The 22,642-nt window shown below is 51.5% G+C and overlaps 5 protein-coding genes across 5 annotated transcripts; 3 read left to right on the top strand and 2 right to left on the bottom strand.

Moving 5' to 3' along the window:
- Positions 1 to 47: 47 nt before the first annotated feature.
- On the top strand, positions 48 to 1,006 carry AAFC00_002827 (uncharacterized protein; the record flags this gene model as incomplete). The annotated part of the gene is made up of 2 exons (XM_069342206.1): positions 48 to 192; positions 273 to 1,006. 2 exons carry the CDS (start codon positions 48 to 50, stop codon positions 1,004 to 1,006), a joined length of 879 nt encoding a protein of 292 aa, XP_069198710.1.
- Positions 1,007 to 1,530: 524 nt separating this feature from the next.
- On the bottom strand, positions 1,531 to 2,422 carry AAFC00_002826 (uncharacterized protein; the record flags this gene model as incomplete). Its single annotated transcript, XM_069342205.1, has 4 exons — positions 1,531 to 1,955; positions 2,050 to 2,137; positions 2,288 to 2,307; positions 2,374 to 2,422. 4 exons carry the CDS (start codon positions 2,420 to 2,422, stop codon positions 1,531 to 1,533), a joined length of 582 nt encoding a protein of 193 aa, XP_069198709.1.
- Positions 2,423 to 6,883: 4,461 nt separating this feature from the next.
- On the bottom strand, positions 6,884 to 8,431 carry AAFC00_002825 (uncharacterized protein; the record flags this gene model as incomplete). Its single annotated transcript, XM_069342204.1, has 4 exons — positions 6,884 to 7,815; positions 7,878 to 7,958; positions 8,012 to 8,116; positions 8,173 to 8,431. 4 exons carry the CDS (start codon positions 8,429 to 8,431, stop codon positions 6,884 to 6,886), a joined length of 1,377 nt encoding a protein of 458 aa, XP_069198708.1.
- Positions 8,432 to 8,918: 487 nt separating this feature from the next.
- Positions 8,919 to 13,874, top strand: AAFC00_002824 (uncharacterized protein; the record flags this gene model as incomplete). Its single annotated transcript, XM_069342203.1, has 2 exons — positions 8,919 to 8,979; positions 9,031 to 13,874. 2 exons carry the CDS (start codon positions 8,919 to 8,921, stop codon positions 13,872 to 13,874), a joined length of 4,905 nt encoding a protein of 1,634 aa, XP_069198707.1.
- A 756-nt stretch (positions 13,875 to 14,630) lies between these two features.
- On the top strand, positions 14,631 to 19,067 carry AAFC00_002823 (uncharacterized protein; the record flags this gene model as incomplete). Its single annotated transcript, XM_069342202.1, has 2 exons — positions 14,631 to 18,187; positions 18,254 to 19,067. The coding sequence occupies 2 exons, from the start codon at positions 14,631 to 14,633 to the stop codon at positions 19,065 to 19,067; spliced, it is 4,371 nt and encodes a 1,456-aa protein (XP_069198706.1).
- Positions 19,068 to 22,642: the final 3,575 nt, after the last annotated feature.

Raw genomic sequence — 22,642 nt, 5'->3', positions numbered from 1 at the left:
GATTACAAGATACCAACAAACTACATACCCATTACAATACCGGCAAGATGAGTGCAATAATTCCAGAGGACGGTGAGGTTGCCTTTGAGCCTGTCAAGGTTCTCTTTGCCTTGCATCAAGGCCTTGACGCTCTCGACTTCATCGGTCCCCTGGAGGTTCTCAGTACCGCTCGTCATGATCCAAAGGATTCTGGTGAGTCAATTGCACTGAAATCCGTCCCATCAGCTTCATATCATGACGTTTCAAAGCTCTTTCCTGACTTTTTGTTATAGGCAGCAGAGCATTCGAGTGCACCTTTGCCTCAGATGACCAGTCCATCACCGCCAATCAGGGCGTTGATTTCCGTTCCAACATCACTTTCAAGGAAGCCCATAAGCGTCTTGCTGAGTTTGATGTCCTCATTATTCCTGGTGGAAACACCGAATTTGTGCTCAAGAATAAGCTTGAACCTCTGAGCCTGGTCAAAGCGTATGCCGAGATCCAGATGAAGAATCCCTCTCGTGAGCGTACTTTGATGTCCATCTGTACCGGCTCCCTCTTCCTCGCTCAGGCGGGTGTCTTGGCCGGTCTGTGTGCCACTACTCACCCCGACTCCATCGTCAAGTTGGAGAACCTTTGCCAGTCCACCGCTCAGCGTGACCTATCGGAGCGTACCGACGTCATGGAGGAGCGCTACGTTGTCAACAACCTTCGCTTTGATCTGGGCGAAGAAGACGACAATCCTTATATTCGCCGTCGCCCCGACACTGGTCGTCGTCCCAGCAATGCTCGCAAGGGAAGCTTCAGCTTCAAGCAGAGCAACTCTCGCAGAGAGAGTAACGCCAGGAGAGCCAATCTCAAGCTCGGCGGTCTGCGTGTCATCACCAGCGGGGGAGTCACTACCGGCTTCGATGCCGCTCTTTACCTTGTCAGCGCTCTCGTCAGTTACGAGTCCGCAAACGAGGTCGCTCGTGTCATGCAGTACGAGTGGCACAAGGGCGTTGTCGTCAAGGGTATTGATGTCTAAAGATCTGACATCTACCCTTCACAATGCAACAGTCTGCGGGTTCAGGAAATCTGTCAGCAGCAAGATGATTCTCATTGAGGAAGAATGCATCTCTCTATTCATGAACAACACGGAAGCAGTAACTGGATTTACTAGTATGCTAATGGTTTTCAATAAGTGGTTTACCAAGAGGTCCACTCGATGTAATATTACAAAAGGCACAAAAACATGCAGAAAACTGTGGCCTAGATTGCCATAGACGAGAAAACGAATTGACAATTTCTTCACTTTTTATCATTTACTTCTATGTCTTCGTAAACGACTGATGTTCTTCCGTGCGGGGTCAATCCTTTTGAGTATTCTCAAGTTTCATGCCATTTCATGCACGCAGTAAACAAGCGTGATCTTTCTCTCCTGTCATTCCCAGACTAAAGTAGGTCAGGTACCACCATACCTCTCGCTCAATCCAATTGTGTAGTTCCAAGCAGTGATGATATATGTATACCCTCCTCAACCACCAACCAGAGGGCTTCAGGGTAAAAAGCTCAAGCAGCACCACCGGCAGCATCCTTTTTCTTCTTCTTATCCTCGACCAACTCAATATTGTCATCTGGCAGATCCGGATACTGCTCAAGCAACCACTCCTCGATATCCTCACTGAGGTCTCCCTGCACGGTAATCTCCTCACCACCCCCAGGGACCTTGGTCACACTCGACCCCGTGGCGAACTTCTTGCCCAGCGCCTTAGCCACAGTCTTGATATCCAGTCCAAACGCCTCGAGACCAGTGATGGCCGTCACGTGCTTGCGCTTGTTGCGCTCTACTCGCTTGATGATTATGCTCGACGACGCGCGCTTCTCTGCCTCGCGCTGCTCGGCCGCTTCGGCTTTGGCCGCTTTCTTGATCGCGTCTTTCTCTGCGCGCTTCTGGGCATCGACGCTCAGGGTGCTGAGGCCCGCTGCTACTGCGTCTGTTTGCGGGGCGTGTCAGATTGGATCAGAAGGGTCGGTGGTTTGCAAAGATGGTGGAGAGTGGAGATGGAGTGAAGGGCTTCTCTTGCGTACCTTCAGAGTAGTATTTCTGGTGCAGGTCCAGGTGGTTCTTCTCGAGCCATTCGGAGCATTTCTTCGTCGTGCCGCCGAATTCACAGTACTAAGTAAGTTTCTTCCGTCAGTCTCGCTGGAGTCTCTTTTGCCGTGCTATTTGTGTCTCGAAGTTGAATTTATGAGTTTCATAGGAACAGTAGTGGATTATGCTGATAGGTGTCTGAGTTTGCGATGTCAGGCGAGGAATCGTACCTACTTCTGGGGGTAGGCTGCACACTGTCGGGCTGTCAGTATGTGTATGCATTGTGCTGCTCAAGTGTCCATGAACAGGGATGTACTCACCTCCGCAGTAAACGACCTGCTTAAGCGGTAACGTTGCTGTCTCTGCCATTGTCGAGGTTTATGTGTTTATCGTGTTTTGTAAAGTGTCGGAAGAACAGAAGGAGCCTGATTGACAGTGGAAGGTGGGTTGATGGCGGGGCTTTGGAGGGGCAGCAGCGTCGATGACTGACGTTTGACCCTCGGTCGGTCTTGGCGTTGATGCCACACTCCAGGACTACCTTATTTACCAAGGGCTCACTGACTACCTATAGGTGCCTTATTTACCACAAATTCATCGACGACTTATTGAAGACTCACTGACTATTCGTTATGACTATCTATCAAGGGTTTACTAATTATTCGCTACAAATTCATCGACTACTTATTAAAGACTTACTGGCCATTTATTAGAGATTCATCGAAAATTCATCGAGACCTCATTGACTATTCATTAAAAACTCCGCGACAGTATTTATTAAAGTCATCGTCTACAAACCGAGAACCTCTGTGATACAGGCACGGCACAGCGGCAATCAATCAGGCAACGGCAAGGTAATTTGACATGTGCACCGACCACACTGTTTCTTCCTACTTGTACCTTGCCTCCAGCTACCTTCGTTGTGCCTCGCATCTCCAAATGATGATGTACTTGTACTCTACATTCCAGGTTTCTTCTCCCTCTCTTACACTCACTCAACAACCTCTCGGAGAATTATCCCTGAATAACACTATACCAATCATCCACATCAACATGCTTCTGAACTTCTTGCATGCTGTCGCGATCTGAACGGCAACCATTTGAGCTGCTGATGTTTCTCCAGACCTGCTTTCTTCTGGCCTCCGTCACATGTTGTATCCCAATATTTCCGGTGAGTGGATTTGTTTTAGATTGGACGGCACAAGTCGACGTCAGCGGCTCAACGCTGCCGAGACAAGACCAACAAGATCAACAGTGACTTGCATATCACAAGCCTACGGTACCTTATATAGTATTTGTACTCTGAGTCTGGTGTTCGCTACCAGTTTTCCGCCATCTTTTCATGTGAGGCTTCTGTCCAGCCTCTTCATCTATCATCTCTTGGCTCTATCAAGTCGCTTGATCACTGACACGGGGCCACAACTCGCCAATGCCCAAATTTCACTATTTTTCTATTCCATCCTCCTCTTCCTCTAATGTCCACTTCGTCGTCACCCGGGCATGATGTCGCGAACGGAATCGTCGCACATGGAGATGACCTCGACAGCAAGGCCACTCCGGCCATCGAATTCGCACAGCAAGCCCAGCGTCTGGCTCAATTCACTCCGGAACAAGAAAAAGCGCGAGGCTCGCCCGTCGGTGCCACTCAGGCTGTCGAGGCTACATTCGTGACGGCGCAGGACCCTGTTATAATCACCGCTAATGGAGGTAGATTACCGGCTGTCCCGGTGGATGAGGCTCTGAGATTAAATAAACTCAAAGACGAACTGGATGACCGGGAGTCCAAGGAAGAGATACCCGTGCCCTGCAGTACTCGCACTGCCAAAGATGGGACTTTCCACGGATTGCATCGAGAATGCAACATGAGCTCCGATGAAGCCCAAGAAGCAGACAGAGAGAGCATGAGACCGGAGGCACCTTTGCGAAAAGCAGTACCCGCCTCACGCACCAATCCATTGTTCCCACCTATGCCCATATACGGTCCGTCCAGGACAATGCGAGTAATGCAATGCTGGTTCTTTCGTTGCACCAGCGCCGTTCTCTCTCTCTGCTTCCTCATCGTCATAGTCCTCGGTGCTGCCTTCACCAGCATCCCCAAGATCTTCAAGCATCTAGGCATGCGACTGACGCTGCGAGACCCCGCCAAACTTAGACCTTTCCACGAGGAAGAAGTCAGGCGCCAAAAAGCTAGAAATCAAGCAGACCACAAATGGCAAGAGAAACATAGCAGGAAAGGTCAGCGGACACCTGATCTGGAACGAGAAGACGAGAAGCGGGGATCCGAAGAGTTCATTCCAACAGAAGGTGGTCCAGATCCTCTGATTTGCGATGTCGGTTACTATGCACGACGAGTTGGACTTGACGTGGAAAACTTCGACGTCGAGACCGAAGACGGCTTCGTCATCGAGCTGTGGCACGTATTCAACCCTCGCGAGCACACCAAGGCTCGCCCTTCCGCTCTTGCTCCACGCGGGCCCACCGTCTTCCAGGATGTGCCTACCGACATGCGCGACGGTCAGCCCGAGGGGCACTACGCCGACGGAGACAAGAAATATCCTGTTCTGATGATCCACGGTCTGTTGCAATCATCGGGCGCTTACTGCAGCAACGACGACGACAGCTTTGCTTTCTACCTTGCCAAGTCCGGCTACGATGTCTGGCTCGGCAACAACAGATGCGGCTTTAATCCTCGTCACGTCCTCCTCGACTACGCAGACCCACGCATGTGGTCCTGGAATATCCGCCAGATGGGCGTCATGGACCTTCCTGCTCTGATCTCTCGCGTACTCACCGAGACCGGATTTCCCAAGCTGGGCCTCGTCTGCCACAGCCAAGGCACCACCCAAACCCTTGTCGCTCTCGCCAAAGAACAGCGACCCGAGATTGGCGAAAAGATCTCCGTCTTCTGCGCTCTCGCCCCAGCCGCCTATGCGGGACCTCTCATTGGCAAAGCCTACTTCAAATTCATGTACATTATCACCCCGGCAATGTTCAGATGCATTTTTGGCATCCACGCCTTCATACCTCTGATGATGCAGGCGCATAAGATCCTCCCTGCTGGCATCTATGGTTTCATGGGCTATCGTGTCTTCAGCTTTCTGTTCAATTGGACGGACACGCGCTGGGAGCGCAGCCTTCGCGACCGAATGTTCCAATTTGCCCCGGTGTATGTGAGTGCCGAGAGTATGCGCTGGTGGCTCGGACGCGAGTGCTTTGCCAAACAGAAGTGCATCTTAGCGACGCGTGAAGAATGGATGATGGAAGACGAAGAAGACGAAGAGGAAGACCATGTTGTTCAAAAGTACTACGAAGGCCACACAACCGACACTGAACGACCGCCGCCAGATCGGGATATCGGCGCTGAGGGCGGCAACATCGAGAAGGTACCGTCTAACAAGAAAGAAGAGAGAGGACAATTCGCGTGGTATAACGAGCAATTTCCCCCACTAGCACTATGGGTGTGCGGTAACGATGACCTGGTCGACGGTAGACGCCTGCTGCGACGCTTTGATAGAGGCAGAGAGCCGCACGTCAAGGTTGTCCACAAGAAGATCATCGAGGGTTACGAGCACCTCGATGTCATTTGGGCCATGGACGCCATTGAGAAAGTTGCCAAGGAGATTAAAGAGGTCATATGGCGTACCGTACCCCTCGAGGCACGCAAAGTCTGCAGGACTCCCACTGGATGCGAAGATATAGTCTGTGATGAGAACGACGACAATGACGATGCCGGAAACGAAGTCCATGCCCCTGCTAGAGACAGTCACAGCAACGACGACTACAACTATCAGCCAGAAGGCGACGACGAGAAAAGACAAAGACTCGCTGAGCGAAGAAATATTTCGCCAGACATGTCTGTCGATGCACACACAGCCAACGGACACATCTCTCGAAACAGCACTACCTCTCAAAACAGCACTACGAAGGACAGTGATAGCCGTCACGACATCGTCAATCCTGTGAGTCCGACACAGATCGATAGCACCAGCGGCGAGTGGACCAAGGGCCTACGGCAAGACGTACGGGATTTCCAAACATGAGATGATCTGACGATGATATGATCTTTTACTTTTCTTCTTCCTCTCTTTCTTCTTTCCCTCCCGAAAATATCATCAATATTACGGGACTTTTTAGTTTTTTATACGGTTTGGCGTCCTTGAAAATACCGATTTCAAGGAAGCTATTTCCGCGGCATTCTGTTCTTCTTTCTTTCTCTTCTTGAACACACTTCTCATTGGAATAATGCCGCTTCTTCTTATTTCCATATTCTTGCACCGCACATATATTCCCCTACCTCGCCTTTCATCTGCTTGATTTTCTCCTTTTCGAATCAGATACCTCATTTTGTTGCGTGCGGCATTCTGCATTGTTCATCGGGCTGTCCTCTTCGATAGCGGTTTAGAAGACTACTCTAGTGGTATGCATAACTAATTCAAAACTCTTTTTAATCTCTGGAGTCCCTCTACTTTTGGTTCGGGAGATGTCCTGTGTTGTCTTCATCTGTCGGTGCCTCTCATCTATAGCTTGCTCGTTATTCGGCACGGCATTGTCTCTTTTAGAAGGCCTTGCAGATGTACCATGCTTATCCGCCTGAGACCAAATGGGCAGGTAATCCCGCCGAGTGACTGTTATTTATGGTCGCAGCGGCGTGAGTGTCGCCAGCCCCTTTCTCTCCTCTCTGCTTGCTATGACCTTGCGAAGTCCCTGTCTGCCCTAGGTGACAAATCGAAAGCAGTCGAAGTGACGCAAGCAAGTAAGAGACACATCCAGACGCATCAACCACGTCTCCGGTTTTCAGACACGGAGCGAGAGAATGATAGGAGAAAAGCGCCGTCAAGTCTCCCTAAAGGCAACCTCCTCCGGCAAGCGAAACGTAACGCAAAACATCCTCTTATGCGGTGCGACATCCCTGACATCCCAGACCCTCGTCTCGGGCGTCTCAGGCGTGATCTCATACCCAATCTGCCTCGTGACTTCCTGGCAGATCTCGATGCCCTCGCGCACGTTGTCTTCTGATTTCGTGCTGAAGCAGTAGCAGTGGATCATGGGCATTTTGCTGTCAGCGGGCAACAGAGCACGGTCCGAGGGGGAGGCGTAGAGCCCGATGAAGGAGGGCAGGAAGGTCAGTGCCGTTGCTGGGAGGTTCATGACGTAGTGCTGGAAGGTCTTTGGTTGGACGATTTCTTTGAGGATGACTGGCGCTGCAGGGGCTGCGGATTTGGCTGCTTCGGTGCGGGATTGCTTCTTCGTAATGGTTACTTTGTGGTCGGTCCGGAGAAGCTCTGCGGCGGCCGTCTTGATGAACGTGAATCCGTTGTCGTTGAACGAGCGCACGTACTGCTCGACTTTATTCCGCTTTACCGCGTCCGCCAGACTCGCGTAACTGTCGGGGTTGAGGTCGTTGGCCCACACGAACACTTTCTTCCTGCCGGCCGGCACGGCAAAGGGACCTATTCCCGCCATGACATCGCACACGGCGTCGCCTTCTGCGAAGCTGTCGACCAGGCGGCCGTGCTCCGTGTTGAGTCTGCTGTTCCAGTAGACTTTGGCGTAGTTGAAGCGGAAAGTGCAGTCTGCTTCGCGGATCTCGACGTCCATGTCGTCCGGGCCCGCGAGCACTTCGTATTTGAAGGTGCGGTACTCGCTTTCTTCGCCCACGTCGTCGATCTTGTTGATCACTGTTCGCACGCCCGGATTCTTGTCTATCAGGATCTCGCCGATGAGGTTCTTGTACGGCAGGTATTGATCTCTGAGGTTAAGATGGGCTGAATTGCGATTTAGTCGAATATGGTTCGAGGGAAGATGGATAGTATGATCTGTTGCTCACCAACATGTCCGACCAATGTGAAGCCGGATGGAATCTCATCGTGCTCTTCTGAGCTGGGTAGTACCGCAGAAGCAATGTCATCTGTGTTGACACTCAGTAGGGATTCGATTACATACCAAAGTGGCAAAACTCACGGTACGTCCAGTAATCATAGTCTAGTTGCACCTCATAGGGGATGACTTTGATCAAATTCGCATCTTCGAGTTCAGAGACTTTAGGACTCCAAGGTTTGTTCTCGCCTATTGACTGATCAGTTTAGTTATCAGAAAATATGTCCACCACGCCTCGAGCCTACCCTTGTCGTCCACTTGCGGTCTTAGCAAAATACACTTCTTGCCCAATTTGGCATTTTCCTCAACTGGGTCCGGCTGGATATTGCTCAAGCGATCAATGAACAAAATGTCTCTGCTTTTTTGCAGCTCGGATCTTAGTTTCGAAATGGTCTTGATATCGATGATCCTAGCAGCAGATATGGGAACGGATTTTCGAAAAAAAGATCTATCTAGCACCCGCATGGCGCGATTGATCGGAGGCCTGAACATTTCTTCCGCCATGTGTTGAATGAGAAAAATGTTTGGATTATGACCCTTGGAGATCGGACTTTTATATTCGAGCAATTACAACAGTAGATCCAGAGCGAGCAGCATGCATGTCATCCCAAACAAAAAAGACGACTCATACTCGCATGCGCATGTGCATAAATGCACTGGTTTCCCTGCTGCCCGAAAGGGTATAGCACGCCTCGAAATCATCTCCTAACTCTACTTGTACAAGTATGTAGATGGCGCCAAGTCATGCGTATCCGTCCGGGGTATTTGCCCTGACGGTTTCAAAAGCTCACGGATCAACATTATGATTACAATAACTCGTGTTGTCGAAGTAAGGTATACAATACAGTACAGCGCTATACGTGACCAGCACAGTGCATAGATGATGTTATGAGACGTCTCCACACGCTGATGTTTTGATTCTTCTATATCCTCAATCTTACTATCAGAAGCATTACTTGGTCCAATTCTTTCGTTCTGAACCACCGCCATCATGGCGTCAGGCGGTGGGAATATCAAGGTGGTGGTGAGGTGTCGACCATTCAATAGTCGAGGTAGGATCACAATGCTGATGGTTGCAAAGGCTTAATTGACGTTGCGTGCAGAGCGAGACAGGAAGGCGAAATGTATTGTGCAGATGAAAGGCAACCAGACCATTCTTGTTCCTGCCCCAATTACAGATGCCAAAGGCAAACCCAATAAGGCAGCCGTCGAGGGCACCAAGAACTTCGCCTTCGACAAGAGTTATTGGTCTTTCGACAACAAAGACCCCAGCTATGCCGGACAGGATGACCTCTTTGCCGACCTGGGCAAGCCGTTGCTGGACAATGCCTTTGCTGGTTACAACAATTGTATCTTCGCCTACGGCCAGACCGGTTCCGGAAAATCATACTCCATGATGGGTTATGGTGAAGAAGAGGGTGTGATTCCGAAGATTTGCAGAGATATGTTCAGACGAATAGAAGAAGCACAGAGGGATGCTAACCTCGCCTGCACGGTCGAGGTCTCATATCTCGAGATTTACAACGAGAGGGTGCGCGATCTACTCAATCCGTCGACCAAGGGCAATCTGAAAGTCCGCGAGCACCCTTCCACCGGTCCCTACGTCGAAGATCTGGCGAAACTGGCAGTGCGATCCTTTGCAGAGATTGAGCACCTGATGGACGAAGGAAACAAGGCTCGTACAGTAGCTGCAACCAACATGAACGAGACCAGTTCCAGATCCCACGCTGTATTTACTCTTACGCTCGGCCAGAAGCGCCGTGATATTGACACTGGCATGGACACCGAAAAGGCTGCCAAGATCTCGTTGGTCGATCTTGCGGGTTCAGAAAGAGCTCAGTCCACTGGCGCAACCGGTGCTCGTCTCAAGGAGGGAGCAGAGATCAACAGATCTCTGTCGACTCTGGGTCGTGTCATTGCCGCCTTGGCCGATTTGTCTAGTGGTAAGATTGTCGGAAAGAAAAAGAATGCTTCGATGGTGCCGTATCGAGACTCCGTCTTGACCTGGCTCTTGAAGGACTCGCTGGGAGGCAACAGCATGACGGCCATGATAGCAGCAATCTCCCCTGCAGACATCAATTTTGACGAGACGTTGTCGACACTTCGCTATGCCGACTCTGCGAAACGCATCAAGAACCACGCCGTGGTGAACGAGGACGCGAATGCACGAATGATTCGCGAGCTCAAGGAAGAGCTTGCACAGTTACGGTCCAAGTTGACATCTGGCGGCGGTTCAATAGACAGCGGTGGTGTTGTCAGCGAGACATATCCTCCGGATACTCCCCTCGAGCAGCAGATGGTTTCCATTACTCAAGTCGATGGCTCTGTCACCAAGGTTTCCAAGGCTGAGATTGCAGAACAGCTGAGTCAGTCAGAGAAATTGTATCAGGATCTCAATCAGACATGGGAGGAGAAACTCGAGAAGACCGAGCACATTCACAAGGAACGCGAGGCTGCTCTGGAGGAGCTTGGTATCAGCATCGAGAAGGGCTTTGTCGGTCTGTCCACACCCAAGAAAATGCCTCATCTTGTCAACCTCAGCGATGACCCTTTGCTTGCGGAGTGCTTGGTATACAACCTGAAGCCTGGAACGACGACAGTCGGCAACGTCGACACCGCGACTACTGCAGAGATCAGGTTGAACGGATCCAAGATTCTTCATGATCACTGTGTTTTCGAGAACGTTGACGGTGTGGTGACAGTACTACCCAAGGACAACGCAGCTGTGATGGTCAATGGCCAAGTCGTCACTCAGCCGAAACGATTACACAGTGGTTACCGCATAATACTGGGAGACTTTCACATATTCCGCTTCAACCATCCTCAGGAAGCACGTGCTGAAAGGGCAGAGCAAGGCAGTCTGCTCAAGCATTCCATGACAGCAGACGAGATCGGAGAGCCTGCATCGCCGTCCGTTCGACCGGGACATGATCGATCACTAAGCAACATCAGTCGTTTTGATAATGAGATCGATGGCCTTTCATCGCGAGCTGACTCTCCTGCCCAGCCTAGGTTTGGCGGCAGGGGCGAATCAGATTGGAACCTTGCGCGCAGGGAGGCTGTATCGGCTGTACTCGGTTCTGATCAAAAGATCTCGGCTCTGACCGATGATGAATTGGATGTTCTGTTTGAAGACTTGCAAAAGGTCCGGGCTGTCCGAAAAGCAAGGCCTGAAAGCCGTATACTAGACTTCAATGGGGACGACGACAGCGACTCTGTGTCGTCTCCCTTCCCAGTCAGAGAAAAGTATCTGTCAAGTGGCACATTGGACAACTTCTCTCTTGATACCGCTCTCACAGTCCCTTCGACACCTCGTAACGGCGAAGAAGACGACAAGCTACAGCAGATGAAGGAAGAACTCCAAGTTCAGTTCGAAAAGCAAAAGGAAGAGTACCAAGAGAGAATGCAGATGGTTCAATCGCCGACCACAGAAGCCGAGCAAATACGCGAGGAGAGAGTCAAAATGGAAGAGAGCCTCAAGACCGCGAAAGAAGATATGGAGAAGCAATTGCAAGCACAAAAAGAGCAGTACGATCGACAGATAGAGGAGATACGTAAGACGGCTATCGACCCGATTGACAGGAAGACAGGTCTTACACAAAAGCAACTGTTTCTCGTGCGGGCTGCTCTGCATCACTGGCGACAACAGCGATATGTTGCAATGGCCGCAGCAGTGCTTCAGAACACCGCAATTCTCAAGGAGGCCCAGGTCATGAGCCGACAAATGGACAAGGACGTTACCTTCCAATTCACTGTGGCAGACGCTGGACATACATATTGCTCCTCTTATGACCTGGTGTTGAGCGATGTTTCGTCCGAAAATGATCCAGCGCTGGATATTACCCGCAAGCCCTGCGCGGCGATACGAATCATAGATTTCAAACACAGTGTGGTGCACTTATGGTCGATCCAGAAGCTGCGTACCCGAGTCCGACTTATGCGTCAGATGTACCAATATCTCGATCGCCCGGAGTACATCAAACACTTCCGTCTCGACAATCCATTCTCGGAGTCGTGTCTGCCGCAATATTCGCGTGTTGGTGACGCTGACATTCCACTAACGGCTGTGCTTGAGTGCCGTGTCCAAGACTTTACGCTTGATGTCTATTCACCCTACACCAATACCGTCGTTGGTATTGTCCGCCTAGCACTGGAACCGTCATCGGCTGAGGCACCTTCGTCGACTTTGAAATTCAATGTCGTTATGCATGACTTTGCTGGGTTTCCCGAGAGGGAAGGCACCGAAGTGCATGCACAGCTCTTTTTCCCTGGCATTTCCGAAGAGGACGGCGCTACCTGTACGCAAATGGTGTCTGGATTCGACGAGGGCATTGTCCGCTTTGACAGCGTTCACAGCATGGGTCTTCCATTATCTAGTCCTCGTGACTCTTCCCTGCGCGTCTCAATCTTCGCTCGAGTGACATCGATGCATCTGGATAAGCTTCTAAGTTGGGACGACATGCGTGATGCTGCACCTAGGCCCAAGATGACCCGAAACAACTCTCGTATACCTGAGCACGAATACTATAACGAAGAGCATCATGATGTTTTCGCCAGGGTACAACTCCTGGAGATTGGCGAAGACGGTACATATCAGCCGGTAGAAGTGGTTCAAAGAGGCGTATTAGACCCCGGAACATATCAACTTCGTCAAGGGCTTCAGAGAAGAGTCGTCATCGAGCTGACGCACACATCGGGTAGCACCTTGCCATGGAACGACATCACTTCTCTACGCGCGGGCAACTTGCATCTCATGGACCCCTCTGGCCACGCTCCGGATCTCAGCTCAGAGCAGGCAGATGTGCCACTGTCGTTCATCTCACCACCGATCATCAGGAGTAACGATGACAACTCGACCAATATCCGCCTGGTGGCACACTGGGACTCGAGTGCGCATGGGTCGTTGCTACTCAACCGACCGACAGCGGAGAACTACCACGTGAAGCTATCGTTGATGTGGAGCATGACGTCCACCAGGCTTGCTGAGCCTCTCGAATTCACCATGGATCTTGCGGTACAGATGAGGAGTCGGTCTTACCTTCGCCAATCTTCGTTGTTCTCCCAATTATTCAACTACTCCCGCGTCGTGCGGGCCACCAGCGGCATCTTCTCACTCACCGTCAAACCTATCCCGTCCAAACGATCCGGTGATCTATGGCGGATGAGCACGTCCGAGACCTATGTCAAAGGCGAAGAAATGCTTCAAGGCTGGGCTCCTCGTGGCGTGTCATTGATACACGATTTCATCGATACCCGCAGACAGAAGCAAAAGATGGCCGAGATAGAAGTCGCTCGTGGCGCACTTGGAGTAGATAGTCTGGAACTCGACCCCGATACTGTACGCCCGACAAGTGAGACTCTGGACGAGAGACAAAAAGAACTTGTGCAAAAGATATTAGAGCTCTGGAAGACAAAGCCCGACGTGAGCAAGCGCATCCTGGCGAGGGCAAATACTGATGCACCAGCCAACGGCGCCGCGTTTGCGGCCAATGGTACTCAGAGCGCGGCAACTGTGTTGTCACTCGCAACGTCTCACCTGGTGCGCAAGAACCCAGACATGTTGAAGTCAGGCTACCTGCTCACGCCCGATCCCACCAACACTCGATGGGTCAAGCGTTATCTCGAGCTCCGAAAACCGTACCTTCACATTCATACCTCGGACGGGGACGAGATCAACATTTTGAACCTCAACGATGCCAGGATCGACCATGCGCCGAAGATCGCCAAGCTGTTACGACGAGACGGTCACGACCGAGCTGCAGCGGCGATCCAGCATGTCTTCGCTGTGTATGGGTCTACGAAGGCTTGGGTATTTGCCACAAAGACGGAGAGGGAGAAGAGTGAGTGGATCTTTGCGATTGACCAGAGCTATTTCAGCAGCCGGGGAGATACTTCGGAGGAGGAGGAGGAGGAGGAAGAGGACGACGCAGACGATGACGACTGGTAGAGTGGAGGTATGGTCCTACAGCCAAGAAGCCCGAGGTGACAAGAAGTGGGAAGGAGGCAGCGTAGTCATGCCATCTTTTGACATTTACTGGGACTTGCATTTTTGTTTTTTTTAAGATACCCCTTTTCAGCGAGGCCAGCAGAGTGGAAGCACATTCAGACTCGATGTCTAATACCGTATAGAAGACCGATCCTGCTTGTGCTCGTCTACCATCGGAATAATATCAAGTTTGAGTGTTGTAGATGACAACAGGTCCTGTCTATCTGAGGTAACATACTGGTCTAAGCAGGGAAGATGCAGTAAGTCTTGGATGAATACCTTAGCCATTAGTGAAGAAATGGTCAACAACTAAAAATGACTGGTGGTCCGTTCATCGTCTCCTCCGCATCACCTCCGAGCTGCAAACGACTTGGCCGAGGGCGAATGCTTTGGTTTATTATCCACCCAGTCTGTCCTATCAGCTGTTGATGATTGGCAATGGACAGTTCCTCGTGACACGGCGGTGCGCAGAAGGTCGTGCAGCCATGCCATAACATGTAGGGATAGGTATCCCGTGATTCTCAAAGTGAAAAGACACGTCCATGGAGTAAACACCTTATACCTCCGCACCAACCCACCTAATCAGCTCTGCTTTGTTGCCTCGGTAAGCTTGGCCGAGCCTCAAGTGACAACTTCACATGCGGACAGCGGACAACGAACATCGTCTCTTTCACTTGAGACCAGAAAGTCCACGACGTCTCGTGGTTACATGTCCCAATGGCTGCTGACGACCCCCATCCGCGTTCGCTCAAGCGCAAGAGGGGACGGCGGAGACAAGATAAGCCATTCATCTCCTGCCATCTTCATCTGGACAGTAAGCTCAAGGGAGACACCGCCCTCCTTTCCGAGGACCTTGTGGCCGATCTGCTGCCCGCCGGACATGGTGATCCAGGAGTCACGTTCTACATGGCCATCACTGTCTGGACGACCGCATCAGACTTGTCTGCGACGAGTGCACAATGGACTGTCCTACCTTGCCGGAGCCTCCCAAGAGGACACCGCGCACTACCCCATTCCTCCATGAGGGTGTCGATACTATCACACGCTGCGCGAGTGCTGCAGTCCCACGCTCCCGACCGCCTTTTCCGTCCTGGCTCTGCTGTCGAGATTCGAGTCGCCGATGTCGTTCCTCTGGCCTTGGATACGCTATTTGTATCCTTGGCCTCTGCCTCGACGGATTCCACAGGCACTAATACTAATGCGCAACTGGACACCCCTCCCAGGCCGACTAATGGTCTCAGATCCGGGAACAAGCGCAGACAGAAAGAGCTGGACTCCAGGATCACCGTCAGTGCGGAGCAAGGGCTGCAGATGGTAAGAGATGCTTTGAAAGACACGCAGCTGGTCAGCGTCGGCAATGTTATAACTTCACCTGCTCTCACCGCAACAGTCGCAGCCTGTGAACCAGTATCTCAGGGTCTTCTGACCAAGAGCACGCGGATTGTCATCGTGTCGCAAGGCAGCCGAAGCGATCGACGCCCAAAGTCCGCCTCGAAGAATGTCGCCATCACTGCTGGCGGGCACGACACTTCCTACGAAACCTCGAATGAAGCCTTCTTCACCGCTGCCGAGGATGGTCTTGCGACAGCAACCGACGACGATGGCGATGCTACTTCTGATACCCAAGACTCACTCGACGAGTCAGACGCAGATCTCTCCGATGATCTTGAAGACATGATCTCCCTGTCCTCGCCCGCCATTGCTTCGCAGACCCCCGGCATCGCCTCTGCCCTCACTTCGTCCACTCCAAGGCCATTCGGTATGCTGGCGAACGGTATCAGTACTCCAGGCTCTGGGCACTCTTCTATGACGACTGCAACTTCCAGGGGTGGACAAGGTGGGAAGTCCAAGGTGTTCAAGACCCAGGGTCTGCTCCAGCGCGTGCCCGATGCGCTGCTTCATCCCAAGCCGTCGAGTCAGGAGGATGAAGAGAGCAGAGTATTCGTCGAGACCAGTGCTCTGGCTAAACTAGGCTGCTTCTCGGGAGACTGGGTCAGAGTCGAGCCAAGTCTTGACCCCTCTGTCTCGAACCCGCTCAGCCTCGGACTGGCTCGACTGGATCACGAAGGGTCGCAAAGAAACGATGTTTGGAGACCTGTGAGACTCTATGCTCTTCCCGATTCGCTCGCACCCAAGCCTCCGCTTAGGTATCACCTCAGCGGCAAGTCAGGCCGAAGAGACAGTATCTCGTCCAGCCAAGTGCTTGCTCCTGCGCCTGCAGTGCTATACCTCTCTCCCGTCCTCCTCGCGAACATGGGAGAAGCCAGCCACATCTGCGTCTCTGCCATCCGCGCGCCTGAGAACATGTCATCGTCTCGACCCTTGCATCTCAAGTCGCGCTTGTCGGCGTCTTCGATGCCACCCGTCGCCAAAGCTGTGTCCCTGGTCCAAATATCGACCCCTCTCTCGACTGAGCGACCGATACAGCCAAGCTTGTTCATTGGCCTGCGAGACTATTTCGAGCAAAAACAACGCGTCGTCAAGTCCGGTGATCTTTTGACAATACCCATTGATGAAACACTCGGACGAGCCATCTATGAGGGAGGTGGGGCTGACGAAGAGAACGGCAATAATGACCTGCTGTCTCGACCGCTGTCCATGGGCTCTGACTTTCCCAAGACTAACCAGGTCCAAAGAACAGCGGTGGCATGGTTTCAGATTCGAGACGTAACTCCGGCGTCTGCCAATGAAGGTCAGGGTGCCGAGGAAGCGGGAGCATGGGGAGGGGTGGTCATTGTCGACCCGTCCAGAACACGCATAGGTCAATCCGGACTAGAACAGAAGAGACTCCCAGCGACGATGAGTAACGTCTGGCCTTTCTACCAGGGCCTCAACAAAGCTCCGGCATCCACAGAAAAGACTCGGTCTGTCGCGCGCGCCCCGCCTAAGCCATTTGTTTCACAGCTTCGCCGTCGCATCCGAGAATTGATGCTGGCAGCCATGAGCCCGCGAGCCACCTACCTCAGCCTTCCTCCCCTTGCTATCCTACTCACATCTACACAGCGTCACATTGGAAAAGCCTACACAGTCTCACAGGCCTGTATGGACCTGGGCATGCATTTTTTCGCCATCGATGCTTACGAGACACTGTCTGAGGGTGGTGCGGGTGGAGGGGGAGACAACAAGACCGAAGTCTTGCTCAAAATGAGAGCGGAACGAGCACTCACATGCGGGCCTCAGAACACCGCCCTACTCATACGTCACATCGAAGCTCTCAGTTCTGACCGGATGGCTGCTGCTCTGAAGGATATTCTTGCTGACTGCCGAGTGCTTGTTGCTACCTCGACCGAAGTGGACAAAATACCAGATAATATCCGCGCTCTATTCACCCAGGAACTAGAAATGTCGGCGCCGGACGAAGGAGAGCGAGAGGGCATATTGCGTTCTGTGATCGCCGACACTGGTGTCCCATTGTCTCCATCAGTCGATCTTTCCTCAATTGCCGTAAAGACAGCGGCATTGGTGGCAGGAGACTTGGTAGACGTCACGGAGCGCGCGCTCTACAATCAGACGTCACGCCTCGAGGCTTTGGCCGCATTAGCATCATCTACGCGTGGACAAACAATCACTCTCCGAGACATACAGCTTTCAGGGGGCGACGCTACAACAAGTCTCATGCCGGCAGATTTCGATCAGGCGGTTGACGATGCCCGCAAGAATTTCGCAGACGCCATCGGTGCACCGAAGATTCCAAATGTGCAATGGTCTGATGTCGGAGGGCTGGCGAATGTCAAAGATGCCGTGATTGAGACGATTCAGCTGCCTCTGTCGCGCCCCGAGCTGTTCGCAAAGGGTCTCAAGAAGCGCAGTGGCATTCTGTTTTATGGACCTCCAGGCACAGGAAAGACCCTTCTTGCAAAGGCCATCGCCACGGAGTTCAGTCTCAATTTCTTTTCGGTCAAGGGTCCTGAGCTGCTGAACATGTATATCGGAGAGTCAGAAGCCAACGTGAGAAGGGTGTTCCAACGAGCCAGAGATGCGAGACCGTGCTGTGTATTCTTCGACGAGCTCGACTCCGTTGCACCGAAGCGAGGTAATCAGGGCGACAGTGGAGGTGTCATGGACCGGATCGTGAGTCAATTACTCGCGGAACTTGACGGTATGAGCGATGGTGAGGACGGAGGCGGTGGAGTCTTTGTCATCGGCGCAACAAACAGACCTGATCTACTCGACCAAGCTCTATTGCGACCGGGACGATTCGACAAAATGCTGTACCTTGGCGTAAGCGACACTCATGAGAAGCAACAAAACATCCTCCAAGCTCTCACGCGGAAGTAAGTGATGCTTTCACCCATCCATCCATATCTCCACCTGATGCACCAACTAACGCCCCGCAAAAGATTCGCTCTAGCACCCGATCTCGACCTCAAGCGCATCGCAGAACGCCTCCCATTCACCTACACGGGAGCCGACTTCTACGCCCTATGCTCGGACGCAATGCTGAAAGCCATAACACGATCCGCGCGGCTCGTGGACGCCCGTGTCGCCGCCATCAACGCCGAGCGCGCCGCCGCCGCCGCCGGGAGCCCTCCGAAACCCGCCATATCCATCGCGTACTTCTTCGACCACTATGCCACGGACGAGTACACGCGCGTCGTCGTAGCCGAGGAAGACTTCATCGGCGCACAGAAGGAGCTCGTGCCGTCCGTCAGCGCCGAGGAATTAGGACACTACGAACGCGTGCGCAAGGAGTTCGAGGGCGGCAAGGAGAAGGAGACCGCCGCCACCTCCTCCTCCTCCTCCTCCTCCTCCTCCTCCTCCGCCGCCGCTGCAGCCGAGCGCGCAAATGCCATAGCCATGAGGGACGAGATGGCTCATCTGCTGAGAGCGCAGATGACGCAACGACAAGCAGAGGAACAGAGCCACAGGAACACGTCGAACGGCAAAGCAGCAGCAGCAGCAGCAGCAGCAGCACGCGTGCGCGCCACCAAACCCGACGACCAAGACGACGACGACGACTACATCATCAAGACGGACCACTTATCACTGAACGGGTCCGGAAAGGGCAAAGGGAAAGCACCGCCCGTGCAAGACGACGAGGGGAAAGCAAAAGGTAAAGGCAAAGGCAAGGGGGTAGCAGTCGATGCAGACGCCGAGTATGATGAAGCCGGGTTCGGCGATGCTGCGGCGGCCGACGATGACTTGTATGCTTGAGCTATTCATGTATAATGGTCGATCGAAAAGGAAAAGCAATGTATTTTCAGATCACTGTAGCGTAGCAGGCTGTGCTGACGGAGCACAAGGCGATATGCATAAATATCTCGACGGTCAAGCGTTTACTTGAGTCTCGGGATCTTGCTACTTCACTGTACATGTAGTATTGATGCGGGCCTCACTTTGCACCCAAGTAAGCTGAGGTGAGGCAAAGTAAACAAAAAGCAAAGCAAAGTGAATACTGTAATGCAAAGCAAAGCAAAACAGAGTAAAGCGAAGTAAAGTAAAGCAAGGTGAATATGATGTGAAATGGACAGGGTCCCCATCGCACCGCAATGTTTCAGAAGAAGCAGGTACCAAAAGCAGAGGTGAACAGGGGGTACCGTACCTTCCCTTACCGAGCCAGTCTGACGTTGTATACCTTATTGATGGCACAACCATTATTACCAAATGTCACATACAGGTCCACTGCTATCAAGTATTGTCGACATTCATCTATCAATAGAATAACAATGAGCGGAAGTTTTAGCAGAGACGGCTATCGCTGCGACCAAGCATCCATCAGCCAACCTACACCCATCAGATCATGAGGTCTCCAGGGAACCATCAAGACGCGGCCATCAGAGCGCGCGTCGTCCTTCTTCCACAACAAGCTCGAAGAGCCCAGGATCCAAGCAGACGTCCACAGATAGCCGATCATACGACATAACAAACCACCGCGCAAACCAAAATATTGGCCTGCTGCAATGACTTTCTGCTCGAACAGAATTGCCAGCGGCTGAGTGGTGAAGACAAGGATATTGACGCGGAAACCTTGGCCTGAAACTAGATACATGCCGATTGCGTGCAGTATGGCGCTGGTTGTGAAGGCTATGAAGATGCGTATGTTTCTGGCGAGGTTGGATCTTCTGGGGAGATGGAAGATGTCGAATGCTAGAGTGTTTCCTGGCCAGGTAAGAGTCTGTCAATTGCTCAGTAGGCGTCGGCCAAAATGCTTCAGATGAGGATATATATACCCTACGAAAGAGTTGATGCCATGTAACGCTGTTATTCATTAGTAACAAGCAGCAATGCAGAAGGGTTTGCGGAAACGCCTCTTACGACCAAGCGTTGCGAACAGTATACGCAGCTGTGAGGCTTCCAACAAGCGGTCGACATTGATGAGGTTCAGCAAGATTGAGCAATACTGCCAACGCGTTGTAGCAATCCCCCATGAATGCCAGACCAAGATACTGCATCGCGATCATGACCGCAGAGAATGTGAACTGCTCACGTAGTGATGCAGTTTTCAGTGAGTGGAGCTGTTTGCCACTTCCTGCAACTCCAGCGAAGGGGGTGCTGATGATGTAGTGAATCAGGCCCGCATTGAGGACGTGGGCTAGTGTCATTCTGACCAGTCGATCTATGAGGTACTTGCTATAGCGATTAGACATGAATTAGTCATTCTCTTCGATTGTCGAAAGCCTGGATTTGCGGTGGAAAAACACCAACGTCGAGAGAAGTTCAGAACCCAAATCGCCGCTCCCGCAGCCATTCTTTTTTCCTCCGTGTTTCCCGTCCACTCGTGACATGTGAACTGCAAAGTCACGAATCCCACCAGGGGGGCTGTTATCAGGATTCGTGATTGTGATGGCGGGAAGGACTGAGCTAATATGATGAGTGCGAAGAGGGTGGGGTGTAGTATGTCAGGATCGGGAGCAGGACAGAGTGTGTTTTGAGGAAGAGGACAGAGTGGATTGAGGGAGGAAGATGAGAGCTGAGGAAGTGGATGAGGTGAGGTTTGAGTCCTAGCAATGAAGTCATGGTTGTGGTCTATCGCAAGCGATCTCGATAGTAATCAGAGAATGAGTTCCGAGCAGTATCATCCATTGATCGCACTTCGACATGTCTTGCGGATTCGCAGCGAGCAACCGTCATAAAAGAAACAGAAGGGAAGAAGTAGAACAAAAATAAAGAGCTGCCTAAAGCCACACTCAAGCCTCAAGAGCAGCCGTAGATACTTACCCACGCCCAAAAGCCTCAGCAGTACCATATAGAGGTACTTCGTAAGGCGAATGCTAAAGACAATCTCACGGCAGACAACTCAGCAAAGTCTCCAAGTAGACCAAGGCGAAGTGACAAGACACCGCTATGGATTGTCTCAAGGCAGACGCTTCATCAAATATTCTCCAAGAGTGAGTTGCAGAGTGGAGTACTGCACAGTACGACTACTTCAGTTTAGTTCTTTATGGGCAAGGAGGCTGGACAAGGTACCGTAAATAAGGCAAGGTACTGTAAGAAAGCCAAGGGAAGAAGGTAAAATAGGTACTGTACAGTACTTCACCTCGAGCTTACCGTACCAGACCACAAGATACCGCAACAGAGCTCGTTCCTATTTCATTGAATACTCACCGAGCGATCATTAGCTGAACATCAAGAAATCATTGACCTTTCATCAGAGACTTGTCGACCGTTTAACAGAGAGTCATTCACTCCTCAATAGACAGCCGTTGACTGTTCAACAGAGGGCCATTCATTAAAACCGAGCTGGTTTGTATCTGGCAGCCTTTGTCTTGCCTTGGCTTAGTACAGTATACACCATTATGATAATAATGATGATGATGATGGATGATGATGATGATGATGCACTAACTAGAGTCGTTTTGCGTCATACCAGGTTCATTTGGAAAGGTCAACCATGACCTGAGGTGGATACTGTGATCTGTTTGCAAGGCCGAGTCCAGGTGCGTACCCTTCATATCAGCTATATAAATTTTGCTGTTCAGCATTGGACTTGTATCGATTATATTCACGCCATCTGCCCTGTAGACCTAGTCTGCCAGTAGCGCTGCCTACGCGTGATCATGAGTTGTGTCGTTGCTGACAATTAAAGACAAGTAATCGCCCATGTCCTCAAGTTGAAGCTGTGTTAAAGGCTGGGTATCGAGGAGGTCTGTGACAGAGAGGTCCTCTCTGCCGATTATCTCCTGTGTTCTCTCTGGGCAATGTCGCTGCCCTCACTGGTGGACTGGGACTGAGAAGTGATTGTCTCATATACATGATGACAGAAATGACTACTGTGAATTTATATGTGAGTCCAGTAAGATACAGCAGTATCACTCTAGTGCCCACTGTGAGATTCTCTAGCTCTGGGTTTTGTCAGTGGAAGAGTGGTTCGCTGCTAGGAGACGACCATAGAAACGCGTGAGTGATGAATAAATATACAGTACATGCGATGGATAAGTGTAGATACTACAACTAAGTGCAGACATGACAAGCGTGGATATATGCTTCAAGTGAACAGAGACAGTGAGTCAGAAACTTAGGAATAGTAATGAGGATAGAAGCATTACGTCGATTCCGGTCATACAAGGACCACCCATACTATAGAGAGAGAAAAGGGAAGGAAAAGTGAAAAAGGAATGAAAAAGGAGGATAGCAAAAACAATAGGAGAAGGACCGAAGCCGTCATCGTCCAAGAAGTATATCCCCCCTTTTGGTATCACTCCTCTTCTCTGTGTTATGACTCGCTCGCTCACTCCCTCTCTGTCTTTCCCTCGGACTTTCAAATACTACAAAAGACACCTAAGACTCCC

The sequence above is a fragment of the Neodothiora populina genome (assembly GCF_041146345.1).
Source record: "Neodothiora populina strain CPC 39397 chromosome Unknown canker_contig_15, whole genome shotgun sequence".
NCBI lineage: Eukaryota > Fungi > Ascomycota > Dothideomycetes > Dothideales > Dothioraceae > Neodothiora > Neodothiora populina.
The sequence above is the reverse complement of the archived record's forward strand: the minus strand, read 5'-3'. Positions and strand labels throughout refer to the sequence as shown.